This window comes from Neomonachus schauinslandi, chromosome 9 (assembly GCF_002201575.2).
Source record: "Neomonachus schauinslandi chromosome 9, ASM220157v2, whole genome shotgun sequence".
In the NCBI taxonomy this organism is placed as follows: Eukaryota; Metazoa; Chordata; class Mammalia; order Carnivora; family Phocidae; genus Neomonachus; species Neomonachus schauinslandi.
Genome location: NC_058411.1, coordinates 137,161,577 through 137,175,771, shown reverse-complemented (window position 1 = coordinate 137,175,771; position 14,195 = coordinate 137,161,577). Strand labels below are relative to the sequence as shown.

The following is a 14,195-nucleotide window of genomic DNA, read 5'->3' as shown; positions in this document are numbered from 1 at the left end:
CACCCCCCCCCCCCCCCCCCCCCCCCCCCCCGCCCCGGCACTCACTGTTGACAAACTCCTGCTCCTCGGGGGTGACGATGCTGCTCAGGTGTGACTGCTCAGCCCGACACCGGCTCTCCGCATCCACCCAGCTCTCGCGGTCGGGGAAGTAGCGGTAACAGTGACCCTGGAACTTGGTCCAGCCCTCCTCACACAGCTCTTGGTCTGCAACACAGGGCAGGGGCTTGAGGAGAGCGGCCCCGAGGCCGCCTGCGGGTGTCCGGTGCGGGCCAGTCGTACGCCAGCTGCCTACATTCACCCGGCTTTCCGTGTCCGTCCTTGAAGGGAGAGGCCCATCTAGACGGGGCTCGAGTTGGCAGCCAGGAGGGCCTGGTCCTGGAGCCCCAGAGCCTCTGGGCAGGCTCCCAACCTTTCTTTCCCCTGATGTTGGCCCCCCCAAGCTTTCCTCCTGCTCTGCAGGGTGGAAGGTGGGAGGTGTGGAGGTTAAGGTGGGGAGGCAGGGAGGGAGTTGAGCGGGGCGTGTGAAGGGGGCCGCAGCAGGCCGCGCTGGGGGCATGAAATGGCACTTCGGTGGGCATAGAGGAGCAAAAATAAGGCTGCTCTGGGTCTACAGAAGACTCAGAGCCCTACATCTGTCAATCTGAGCTGGCTCTGGCTGGGCACAGGATACCTGCCGCTTGGAGGATGAGGCAGCCAACCGGGGGTCCATGACCCAGGGGCCTCGGCTGTTTATTTAATTTCTTGGTGGCAGATGAGAAGAGGGAGGAGCTTCTCTCCTCACAAACCTATATGGGCAGTGGGTTCTGAGTTCGGGAGAAGGCACTGGTTTGGAGCTCTTGGAGCAGCCCGGAGGGACAGACAGAGGCAGGGGCCGGAGCTGGCTCCTTCAGGCTTGGGAGAGCCATTAGGAACACGTCTTCCCGTCTCGGCCTTCAGGGACGTCACGTTGGTAGCTGTAAAGTCCTCAGAGATCGGCAGACGCCACACATCAGGGCTCCCCCTTCCTCTCTAGGAGCTGGTTGTTAACCATCAGCCAGCACACCACTGGACAGAGGGGATTCCAAGACCCTCTCTTCCTCCTTCCCCAGGGGCCGCCCAGGTGAAGGGCTGCTCCTCGGGCCTGGGGGCCTGAGTGCAGGGCCGTGAACCCCGCAGGCTGTATGGAGCCTCCCCACTGGGTGCGACCCAGAGTCTGGCTGACCCAGGAAGGGAGGACCAGTACCTGACGGGGAGGAGGCTTAGGCTGAAGGGGTGGAAGAGAGACACTCGGGGAAGGCAGAGACAGAGGACATGCAGAGGCCAGCAGCCTGAGAAGAGGCGGAGCAGCAGGAGGGCTGAGGAGGAGGCCGCTGGCCCCCTGCAGCCGATGCCTCCTCCAAGGAGCAAGGCCAAGGTCTGGAAAGAAGGTAGCAAGGCCTCAGAGGAGGCCAGAGACATCATTCCAGGGCTGACAGTGCTGAGGGCTGGGCTGAGCAGGCAAACATGGGGGGTGTAACAGCTCTGGGAGGGGCCAGGGCATGCAGGATGGAGGCTCTGGGGACGTATGAACAGAATTCCAGCAAGGCGGGATGGCGCAGCGGGCCCGGAGCCAAGCCGTGAAGCCCCCAGTAGACTGAAATGGGGGGAAGAGATGGAGCCTCGCTTGGCTTAGCTGGGTGACCTGGCCCAGCACCCAACGGGCCGGCACCAGCACCATCTCCGCCTGCCTCCACACTGGGCAGAGCACCTCCTTTCCTAGTCTGGCATCCAAGAGCTGTTTGTGCGGACAGGCCAGACACTTCTCCCCTGTGGCAAATATTTTGGCATCCTGAGGAGAGAATCCTATAACCCTCTATTCTCCCCCCAGCCAAGACCCCATGCCTAATTTCTTGGTGTCTTGGGGTGGAGGTGGAGGGTGGGAGGCTGCAGGGAAGGAAGAGGGTCCAGGCCTTTTCTTCCAGAAGACTTAAGTTCCTCCACCAGTCTGTAATCTTGGCGGTGCCTCGAAGGAACATGCAATCCCAAACTACCTCCCCACCCTGCTAGGACCAAAGGGAGACTTCCCAGGAGTTTCATCTGTTTTCTGGAAGTTTCTGGGATATCCAACTTGAGAGATCATAGAAAATGGTTTTGAACCCCTGCATGCTTCTAGGTCTCCATGGGTTATTGCTACTAGTAAGTACAAGCCCCATCTCCCTCTTTCTGGGTTGGGATGGCCCTGAGGCCCAGGAGGATGGCACGGGGGAGACTAGAAGCACCAGAGTGAGAGAGTGGGAGGGGGTCCAGCTGACCCTGGCAAGTTCCTGGCACACAGCTCCCTCAGCTGAGCCTGGCCTGGGTGCAGAAGCAAAGGGATTGGCAAGGCCCAAAAGGGGAAACTCAGCCCCCGTCCCTTATAGTGAGGCTCTGTTCTCCCTGGCCCAGCTTTTGACTTGCACAAGGGCAGGGAAGAGGAAGCACAGGCCGGACTGGCACTGACATGGCAGCTGTCCCTGGTGATGAGAAGACGTTGACATGCAGCAGTCCCTGCTCATGCATGTCATGCTGGTCACACGGGAGCTCTCAGGCAGACAAAACAGAGCTCTTGCCAGAGAAGAAAGAGGTAGTGTGGTCAGTGTGGCTTGGTGGCTCCCCAGGCCATGGAGGGGCCACAAAGGTCCCATGGGCAACATAGCAGGCCGACACATGCTCATGACTGGGCTGGAAGATCTGTGGTGTCCTCCAGAGAGAGAACCGATTACTCCCACCCATAGCTTCCTTCCAGACAAATGCATGGGATCAGCTCTGTCCTCTTTAGTCTGATGCATGCACCGACCTCAGGGTGGCATCAGTGGGTCTGGAAGCCCTGACGAAGGTTAGTGTTTTAAAGATCCCCTAGGGCCCCACCTTCCAAAGTGCAGGCTGGCCTGGCCTGCATGTCTCTCCTGTGGTCAGATCAGCCAATGCCCCAGAGGAGGGTTTCCACAAGGACGGGCAAGAAGAGTGGGAGTGAGTGAGGCAGACTTCTCAGTGGTGGCCCCTGAAATGGCTGGCTGGCTGGACCGTGTGGGCCCCAACCAGGGCCAAGAGCCTGTGGTTAGAAGGAAGGGTGATGGAGGAGGAGGGGGTGCAGCAGTTAGTAACATTAGCTGAAGCCGAGACGGCCGTACCAATCTCACACAGGTCCCCTCGGTAGCTGGGAAGGCATAAGCATGTGAAAGAGTCGATGGCGTCCACGCAGGTGGCTCCATTCAGACAAGGACTTGAGAGGCACTCATCAATGTCTGCAAGAAACCAAGGGCCACCATTAGGACTCTTGCCAGGAACTCCAGCTTTGCAAGCATTGCAGGTGCTTTATGGGTGGCCAGCCCTGCTGCTCTTCCTAAGAGATGGGGTGGCTGGACTTCCTAAGAGCTGTTGCTGCTGCTGCTGCCGCCGCCATATTGGAGCACTGAGCCAAAGATCCAACAAGGGTTTTCTTGGATGTGTGTGATTCTTGACTGGCAAGCTTGGAGCACGGGAGCGAGGTTTCCCTGCGGGTGAAGAGATCTGGTGCTTCTGAAGGCAAACGCCCGTTGGAAGAGTGAGCATGTAGCTCCTCTTGTGAATATTTCAAGAGGCCTTAGGGTCTGAACTGGCTCTGAACATGACGCTGATGAGCAAGGACACTGGAAGTCAAGTGCCTGAAGTTGGTTAGAGCTCTTTCTTTTCTTATCTTCCTCTGTAGTTATGAACCGAGGCAAGAGGGCAAGGCATGAACAAGCCAGAGGTGGTCTGGAGAGTACAGAACCATGAGAGAATGGTAGCATGGGATATCCGCATGAGACTCATTCGATCTTTGGCAGTCACAGACACCTTTGTCTTCAGTACATCAGATTCTAGACTATCTTATAAAGATGAAGCCAGCATCATTCTCTTGGGGGGAGGAAGAGAAACCAGCCTAACATTTTCCCATGTTCCCTCCAGCTTAGGGCCGGAGAACGTGGACATCTCCAGTGAGTCACAATTTCCAGACAGGTTCCATTCTAGCCAGTTGGGACTAATATTTGAAGCTGGTGAGCCACTTAGTAAGTGGCCAGCCACCACCCTGGGGTACGGGCCAGTCCCTATCAACCTCTTCTTCCCAGGCAGACTCTTCCTCCCTTCTGTTCTTCTGGCCCAAGATGTTCTTTCTGATGCATCTTCTTTGTGGGACTGGAATTGGTAAGTCATTGGCCTCAATTTTCATCCATCAGCCAAGGTGAGAAATGAATCTCCTAATCCGGTCTTTCTGCCTTTTTCTGAGAAGCCAGAAACCTGGGGATCTCTTACTCTCTTCGTATTTATACAAAGGCTCCTGCTGGTTTTCTCTGGGTACCTTCCCCTGGGAACATGATAAAAGGGATTGTGAAGCTCTTCTTCCCAGATCAGTAAGATTCTGCAATGAATGGGTGTCACTGGCCCATGGGGCATCATGACATATGGCTAAGCCTTGGTGTATGCCGCTGTGTTCATACAACCTTCAGGACCCGACATGTCTGTGGGTGGTGTCCACGTGATCAGCGTCCTAAATACATTCCAGGATTAGTTCTTGCCTCTCAGGACAGCAGAGTAGACCTTAAAGTCCATCCCCTCTTAAGAAGGCAAAAGCACTTTCCTGTGGTTCCTTTTCGCTAGCTGGTACATAGTGGACATCTGCTGGACCAGACTTGGGTTTGGGCAGTGGGTGGCCTGAAAATCTCAGGTCCTCAGGCGTCTCTCTGCTCCCGCGGAGTTCGTAACTTCATCTTAGGGAGCTCGCACCATGGATTAGACACCAACAGTTCCAAGGTCGGAACTGTTCCAAGCAAAACCAAAATGCATGGAGGAACTGACGGGAGTCCCAGCATGCACTTGGATTCCCAGCATGCACCAGGATTCCCAGCAGCAGCAGTAGCAGCAATAGGTCAGGCCGGTGGGCTGGGCAGAAGCTGGGGGCTGCTCAACAGGAGCCCCTGTTCTCTTGGGTCCATTAGCGTCATTATGGGACGTGGGAAGCACCGGGCGAGGGGGGCTTAAGCAAATGGAGGCGCTAAAGCAGTTGTAGAGAGCAGGGGACAGGAGTGGCCTGTGGGCAGAAGAGCCGGAAGTCAACCCTGGGGCCTCTGGCTCGCGTGGGGGAGGGGCAGGGGAGGCGGAGGCCCCAGGGAGGTCGGGCCAGGTGGCCTTCCTTGTCCCAGAGGCTTATTTCATATCACTCGCCCCCAGGTGGCCAGAGACCCAGGGGGAGGCCGTGTTGTTGTCCTCCTGGCTTTGAAACCCAATCTGAGAAGGCCCGAGCTCGGTGCGGGGTGGGGGGGGTGACCGAAACTCAGGGAACCTGTTCCTGGGTTCAGAAGCTGTTTTGTGCAGGGCCCGGGATTCACAGATGAGAAGGGAAGGAAGGGCCAAACTGCTGAAGAGCACAGAGCCTGTGGGGGCCAACAGGGCAGGTGAGAGAGGCCTTCTACTGTAGGAAGAGGGCTGAGCATCCTGCATGGGGCTTTCTTGGGAGCCGCGCAAGCCTGCCAGGCCTCATCGCCTCTCCCTCCGGCCTTGCAGTGCCCACACCTCTTTCTTTGAAGGGCGATTGGGATGTTGCTCATTTTCTGGAACCACGAGAGGAGTTGAGCTGGGCTGAGCCCAGAGTTGGGGGTACCCCAGACAGGATGCCAGCAGGTGGGGGGCTGGGAAGGGCTTTGGGCAATGGGCAGACTGCATGAAGGAAGAGAGCAAAGAGAAGGAACCGATCTCTCTCACGAATCTTCCCTGACCCGGACACTATTGCTCCCACACACTTTACCCTCCAACAGCCCCAGGGCACAGATGTCATGTGCCCTAGAGTACAGGTAAGGAAACAAGGGAAGTGGCCTGCCCACGCCCATAAGCCGGGGAGACAGACCGGAAGAGACGGAGGGAAGAATCAGACACTGGGGCTGGAAGTTGGGCCTTTGTCCCCTGTGGAGGAAGAGGGACACTGAAGTCTTGGATCTCAGCATCTCATTATCATTTCTCCTGCACCAGGCCAAGAGCAGGGACCTTGGGGAGTGTCAGAACTCTGAGCCTTCTTCCCACTACTATAACCAAAAGGGATGATTTGTTCCTGAACCAGGCCCTAACTTAGGGGAGAAAATAACTGAGAGTGCCCTGGTAAAGGCGGGGGGATAAGATACTTCCAAATGATCACTTTGGCATCTGAACTGGAGAACTCAGGCCTCTACCCGGAATAGGTCTTGCCCAGCTTTTGCTTATGTCAGAGCCTAGGACCGCCAAGTGAGAGAATTTATTTGGCTCACAGAAAAGGCTGAATGAAGAGTGACAGCAGGTACTTTTACTCGAATGATACCCAACTAAAGGGGTTGCAAATCATAAAGAATATATGAATGGTAGTCAAGTTGTTCAGTGCACAACCTGTGCAGCTGTATGTGGTGACCCTGGACATAACTTTCCTGGACAAACATGGGAGAAAAATCCCTTCAAGAAGCACAGAGACAATTTCTTAACTCAGTGGATGTCCTACACCCTGCAAAGACCTAGGATCAATCAGATGGACAGACCTGAGTAAATACACTCACTTTCTATCATAACTGATAGAAGGGTTATAAGAACATATTTATCAGTTTCAATTTGCTTTTAAAATAAACATCATTAAATTAACCAGTATGCTATAATTATACTATCAAGTCTTAAAGTTTGATCTTGAATGTAACTTTAATATCATGCTTCTTAAATTCAATTACAGTTGACCCTTGAACTAACATGGGTTTGTGTGTTTGCTTATATGCAGATTTTTTACAATACAGTACTGTAAATGTGTTTTCTCTTTCTTATGATTTTTTTTCTATATATTTTTTAAAATTAAGTAAGCCCAACGTGGGGCTTGAACTCATGACCCCGAGATCAAGAGTCACAAGCTCTCCCTACTAAGCCAGCCAGGAGTACCCCCGTCATGATTTTCTGAGTAACATTTTCTTGTCTTTGGCTTGCTTTATTATAAGAATACAGTATATAATACATACAACATACAAAATAAGTATTAATCGACTTTCTGTTATTACTAAGGCTTCTGGTCAACAGGAGGCTATGAATAGTTAAATATTTGGGGAGTCAGAATTTATATGCAGATTTTCAATTTTGCGGGGGGGCTGGCACCCCTAACCCCCAGTGCTGTTCAAGGGTCGACTGTGGTTCCCTGTTCAAATCTGCCCATAGACTTTTTGATTATGTCAAATCATGAAGGTGTGATTTGTATTTGCACTTGTAACCCTGTATTTTCACTTGCTTTGACAGCATCCCCCTCCGCCCCCCCCGACCCCTGGGGCTAAGATTTTTTTTTTTTAAGATTTTATTTATTCATTTGAGACACAGAGATACAGAGAGAGAGAGAGAAAGCATGAGCAAGGAGAGAGGCAGAGGGAGAGGGAGAAGCAGGCTTCTTGCTGAGCCAGAAGCCCGATGTGGGGCTCGATCCCAGGACCCTGGGATCATGACCTGAGCTGAAGGCAGACGTTTAACCATCTGAGCCACCCAGGCGCCCCTCTGGGGCTAAGATTTCACTGGAATTCCAACCTCCCTGCTCCAGGGGAAGTGACAGTGTCAGATCATAGATCAGAGCCTCAAGCCTACAAAGTGAAGAATGGCAGTAAGACAGTAAAGAGGGCTGACTGAATTTTGTGTTCATGCCCTTCTAACCCAGGAGTTTAGAGAAATCCACCCAGCACCACTGATTGCTGGAAAATTGGATGTGAGATCTGATTAGAACAGAATGTCTCAACCTTAGCTGCGCGTCAGAATCACTACAGTAGTTAACAAAAATTTTTAAAAGATTTTTTAAAATACCAATGCCAGAGTCCTTCTTCAGACCAATTCCATCGGGGTGGCTCCAGGTGGGACCCAGGTGTGGAGCTTTTAAAAAATTAAAAGCACCCAGGTGATTCTAAGGAGGATTGAAACCTCAGAGCCAGAAATCTCAGCGAATGTCAGCAACAGAGGTGGGGAGGAAGCTGTTGTTTCTTTCTTTCTTTTTTTTTTTTTTTAAGATTATTTATTTATTTATTTATTTGAGAGAGAGAGTGAGAGAGAGAAAGAGCACAAGAGGGGGGAGCGGAAGAGGGAGAAGCAGACTCCCCGCTGAGCAGGGAGCCCGATGCGGGACTCGATCCCGGGACTCCAGGATCATGACCTGAGCCGAAGGCAGTCACTTAACCAACTGAGCCACCCAGGCGCCCGGAAGCTGTTGTTTCTTAAGTGGATTGGAATGGGGTGGCTAGCTCTGCTTTTTCAATCGCTAAAAAATCTCCATTCATTAAACATGTTTATTTTGACGTCAAGAGTGCAGATGAGTCATTTATCAAGCACTTGTTTACCACAATGCTGACTTAGCAAGATGATGGTAATTGTCAAATATTTTCTCTCAAGGACTAAATAACAGCCTCCAACCTCATTTACTAGGTGGAAGGTCACACTGAGTATTCAAATATTGCCACAGAAATAATGCTATATTTTGCTACCTCTGGCGCCTGGAGAACACTGACCCACACCGTCTTTCAACAGACTGTGCTTGTGGGTTCTAGCTCAAGACCACGGTGGGTCACCTGCGGAGCCGGGATGCTATCTGCAGGCTTTTTTGGAAGCATCCTCACCACCTGTTCTTTAGAGATGATAAAGCTTTTCCTAACCAGTGGCGTGAGAGTTGGGGAAGGCGAAGTAATCTTTATTGATGCCTCCTGGGGCCAGACGCTGTACATAGGAGTTCTTAATCCTTACAGCAGTTTCTCAGCCCTGGCTGCACCCTGGAGTCACCTGGGTAGTCTTTAAAACCCCAGTGCCAAGGCCACAGGACCGTTTCAATCAGAATCTGGGGGAGTGGGACCCCAGGCATCAGGAGGTTCTTAAAGCTGAGAATCACTCCTTTTTTTTAAAGATTTTATTTATTCATTTGACAGAGAGAGACACAGCGATAGAGGGAACACAAGCAGGGGGCGTGGGAGAGGGAGAAGCAGGCTCCCCGCAGAGCAGGGAGCCCGATGCGGGACTCGATCCCAGGACCCTGGGATCATGACCTGAGCCGAAGGCAGTCGCTTAACCAACTGAGCCACCCAGGCGCCCCGTGAGAATCACTCCTTTGACCCTATTACAAATGAGGTGCCGAGGGCTTGGCCAAGCCCCACATCTATAACCTCTCTCCATTCTGGTGGCTCTGAAGTTCATCTCCTGATTGAAGACTAGCAACTGATTCTTATGTTCGAGAGGGAGCTTCTTCTTTAGCGGAGCGTGTTAAACAAGTGAATGAAGACCCCAGTTCTGGATCTGACTCCCTTGGAGGAGCTAGGCAAATCCCTGAACCTCTCTGTACTGTAGTTTCAGATGGGGATAACGGCCAAGCTACCCACAGAGCTGTCTGGGAAGAAATCGTGGGGGCAGAAAGCCCTGTGGGGATACACACGATCAGAGAAAGGCTGTCCTTCCAGCAGTTAGGGTCCATTGCCGCCCACCTCTCACTACAAGGCCATGAGCCCTGCTGTGATTTTTGCTTGGGGAAGGACTTGCTAAGAAGGGAGAGAGGTGTCAGAAGATACAAACACCCGGGCAGGGGGCTTCCGGTCCTGGCGCCTGTCCCGGAAGTCCTGCTGGGCCCTGAGTCTGTTCCTTTCTGGCTCAGGCTATGTCCATGAACAGGTCACCCGGGACCAGTGCCCCTGCTGCTCTCCACCAGCCATAGCCAGAGGGAGGACGATGGAAGGATGTGGCTGGAGTCCCAGGGGTCACCGTGGCCCCGTGACATACTAACCCCTAGGCGGTAAGGCCGCGACCGCCCTAGGAGAGCCCACCCCTCTGGCCACAGAGGCCCACAGTGCTCTTAGTCATGGCCCCGCCACGTGGCCGAAGGCCGACCCCGGTGGAGGAAAGAGTGAATCCGTAGTCACCTTAGGGCCTGCTTACACGGAACATTTCCTGTGTAAGGGCCAAGTACACAGCATATTTACATGATGGGAGCATATATTGTGAGGTATTAATTTGCATATATATATATACAAACAGCCCAGCCCTATTGGTCTCTTGGGATCTGCTTCCCCCCAGGATTCATGGCTCTGATTCTGCATGTGTCAGAGGAATGAAGCCCTTCTATGAAAGACTCTGGGACAGAGCCTGGGGTAAGGGCGTGGGGGCAGTGCAGAGACCTATCCTGAGAATATGGGCTTGGAGGTACCTGGGCATCTGTTCCCTTAAGGGTGCTGATCTGACAAGAGGAAACATCCTCATGGCCACAGGCCTCGACGTGTTCGGGGAACACAGGCGAGTCCTCTTCATCTCGTTCTGGGGGCCACCTCCAATTAGAGGACCCCCCGGGGCTCCTCACCTGTCCCACAAGCTGCTTGATCCATGGCAAAGGACAGAGGCCCCAGGGCGGTGGGTGCCAAGGGGCAGGGCGCGGCTAGGCCGAGCTCACCTGCAGCTGGGGGTGACAGGCACTGCCCGTCATTTCCTTCAGGGCAAGAATGGGGACCCAAATCCCACCCAGGTCCGAGCATGGAGGGGTCTGCCAGGGCTTTCCTGCAGAGGGCGACTCCGCACGATGCAAGACCGCCCCCTCGGAGCTTCCCTCCCAGGTCCCGTGAGGTGTGACCGGCTCTACCCCATTTTCGTCCCAGCTCCACACTTCCTGGAAGCCACAAATTTTATCTTCAAAATTCAAGCATATTGGGCATTCGACTCATAAAACAATCATTGGCTTAACAAACAACGAACCATTTCTCGGTTTAATTACTTGAACTTTTTTTCCCTGAAGTGCAGTGTAGACTAGACTCTCTAGAGAGACGCGCCATTTTTTATCCTGTGGCCTCTACCCTGAGGCGTCACCTCTCACGGCTCACCTCTCCTTCCTGGGCCAGGAAGCCTGAGCCTCAGCCGGCCTTCGTCGCCTCCTCCTGCCTTCGGCCCCTTCTGGGGATAAAGGGGCCCCCCTGGGTCGCCTGCCTGTACCCCCATGGCCGATGAGGGGCTTACCTATATTGCAGTGCTCACCAGTGTGGCCAGGGGGGCACAGGCAGGAGATGTGTCCCTCCATCTCCTGGCAGGTCCCACAGGACGCCTCGGCATGGGCCCTGGCGGGGCTGCAGCTCCCAGGGAGATGCTCAGTGTCAAGACCACAGCTGCCTGCCTGGGGTGCAGCCTTGCCTCCAAGACCTCGAGGTGGGGGGCACAAGGCCCCTGAAGCCCACGAGGCTGGCTCTGGGTCAGCATGTTTCTGGGGACTCTGTCCCTCTTGGGCACCTGGCCCCAACATCTCGGGTTGAGGGGCTCTCTGACTGGGAAAGGTCTCTCGGCCCAGAGGGAGGTACACAGGATCCCCAGGCAAAAAGCAAAGGAAAATCCTCAGCTTCCTGTGCGTGGTGCCTGGGTTGTGTCGACTAAAGTTAGGATAGCCAAAATGACACTTCAGAGTTCCTTACATTGTGCAGGTCTTAACCCTACATGAAGTTAATACTTGGCCATAGATGTCATCAGATTCACTCTCTCATCTCACATTAACTCCAAGGGAAAGGGCGTGAGTAGAATTTCTAGCACTATCTAAATAGTCACCCAAGTACAGACAGTTGGATTCACATACAATGGCCCTGGTGATGTAACTCCACTGTAAACAATAGCAACCACTCATCTCTAGGTGTGTGCTGTGTGCAAAGTATGATGCTAAGTGCTTGTTTGATATTTATGTCCTGTTTAATGGTCCCTGGTACTCTCCCCATCTTCCAGATGAGGCTCAGAGAGGTTAAGAAACTCACCTGAGGCTGCACAGCTGGTCTGCGGTGCAACTTGAGTTTACACCGCCTCCCACTACACCAGAGTCTGAACTCCCCGAACCCATTGAAAGGAAAAAAAAAAAAATCCCGACAATACCTGGAACGGCTGGTGCTGATTCATGTGTCCCTGCTGGAGAAGTGGGGATGGAAACATCTGTGGGGGAGGTGGCAGTTTCGGCCGTTTGGGTCTCTTCTCCTGAGTGCAAGGGGCTTGAGGACTCGATTTCTAGAGGCGCCTCTGCAGGGCGCTGGCTCTGCTGGATCCACTCGGATTCTGGGACGCTAGTGCTGATGCCAACATCCAGCCCCGACGTGTGACCAGACAGGTCTCCGCTGACTTCAGTCCTGTCTCCAGACGCCATCGGAGTGGCCGAAGGCCAGCCTGACGCCTCTGTGCCCACAGCGTAGGTGCTGGTTGGCTCCTCCCGTACTTCCGGGGTGGCCGAGCCCTCCCTGGGGCCTTCAGGAAAGGCTGAGGTGCTGCCGCTCACTCCCAGGCCTGAGGCCCCCTCCACATCAGTTTCAGGGAAGGCGGAGGTGGCTTCACTCACATCAGGGACCCCGGAAGCTCGTCCGCTGGCCTCAGGGGCGGCAGATGCCCCCACCCCAGCCTCAGGAATGTCAGATGTCTCGCTGCTGGATTCCGGGACCGATGACGCTTCTAGCCCAGATCCGGGAAACCTTGGTGTAGGTCCACTAATATCCCCAGACGCAGAGGCTTCTCCACTGGACTCAAAGAGCTGGGGGGTGTATGTCACGGGGGGTCTTTGGGCAAGTTCCTGGGAAACAGTTGGTTCCGTGACACCCTCCACGAACTCAGAAGTGATTAAAGTAACTTCTGGAAGTCCTGAGGCCTCCCCACTGGTGCTCGTGGCTGCAGAGGATTCTCCACTTACATCCACGGTGCCAGACAAGTCCCCACTAAAATATGGAGTACTTGATGGCTCTCCACTGGGCTCCACCAGCCCGGACTGCAGCCCACTTAGGTCCAAAACTCCCGAATGGTCTCCAGACACATCTGGTGCTCCAGAATGGGCACCGCTGAGTTCCAAAATGCCCGAGGGCCCTTCTCCTGCTTCTTGGGCTGTCGGAGCCTGGGTGACGGATTCCACCAAAGTTCTGTCTACAAGAGATACATTGGGGAGACCGGATGGGAGTCCACTGCCGTCATATGCTCCCGAGGGCAGGCTGCTCCCAGTCTCTGCTCCAGAGGATTCTCCACTGACTTCAGCTACTCCACTTGGCAGGCCACTGAATTCTGGAGGCTGGGATGTCAACCCGCTGGAGTCAATTGCTCCAGAAGGTTGTCCACTGACATCCATGATCCCAGATGTGCCCGAGAGATCCGCCTCCCCTGAAGGTAGTCCACTGACTTCCACAGACCCTAAACCTTCTTCTTCTTCTTTAAACGTAGTTGGGGTCACTTCAACCAAACTGCTGTCCACAAACGTAATGCCAGAAGACTCACCACTGCCACTCATGGTACCGGGAACCAGGTCAGGGACTCCAGAAGTTGTCCCACTGAACTCCGGCAACCCCGATGGCTGCCCACTGATATCAGGGACCCCAGATGTTTCTCCACTCAGGTCGGTTATGCCAAAGGGTTGACCAGCGCCAGAAAGAACTCCAGAGGCTTCTCCACTGACATCTGGTTGTCCGGAGGGCAGTCCACTAGGCTCTGTCACTCCCGATGTTTCCCCAGAAAACCCTGATGGCTGCCCACTGACCTCAAAAAGCCCAGATGTTCCCCCACTGATGTCAGGAAACCCTGATGGCTGTCCACTGACACTGAAGAATCCAGATGTTTCCCCACTGATGTCAGGGGACCCAGACGCTTGGCCACTGAGTTCAGCTCCTGAAGGGAGTCCACTAACTGTCCCACTAATGTCCAGCTCACTGAAGGGCAGCCCAGATGTTTCTCCAGCACCACTGATGCCAACAGCTCCCCTCCCTTCCAGTTCACTTGCACTGGTGGCTGTGACCACTTCCACCAATGTCGTATCCACTAGGGAGACAGTTGGGAATCCAGAGGGAAGTCCACTAAAATCAGGTAGGCCAGAGGATGGGCCACTTCCAAGGTCCACCCCTGAATACTCACCACTAAATCCAGAGGGAAGGCCACTTGCTTCTGGAGCTTGCCCACTTCCCAGAGTTCCGGAAGGTATTCTGCCAAAGTCCAAGGCTCCAGAGGCTGACCCAATCAAGTCTTCTTTCCCAGAGGGCAACCCACTGAGATCCTCAGCTCCAGAAACAGAGGTCTCTAGACCCTCTCCTCCAGAAGGAAGTTCACTGAGGTCCTCTACTCCAGAAGCAGAAGTCTCTGGATGACCCTCTACTCCAGAAGACAACCCACCGAGGTCCTCTACTCCAGAAGCAGAGGTCTCTAGACCTTCTCTTCCAGAAGGAAGTCCACTGAGGTCCCCTATTCCAGAGGCAGAG

General features: G+C 54.0%; 1 protein-coding gene across 1 annotated transcript in view; it reads right to left on the bottom strand.

Annotated features, from left to right (window-relative positions):
- Positions 1–14,195, bottom strand: part of ACAN (aggrecan) — a 35,992-nt gene that overhangs the window by 2,887 nt on the left and 18,910 nt on the right. The window contains 3 exon segments of the mRNA XM_044918100.1: positions 46–204; positions 3,129–3,242; positions 11,854–14,195. The exon segment at positions 11,854–14,195 is cut by the window's right edge and continues 315 nt beyond it. Coding sequence (XP_044774035.1) covers positions 46–204; positions 3,129–3,242; positions 11,854–14,195 — 2,615 coding nt within the window.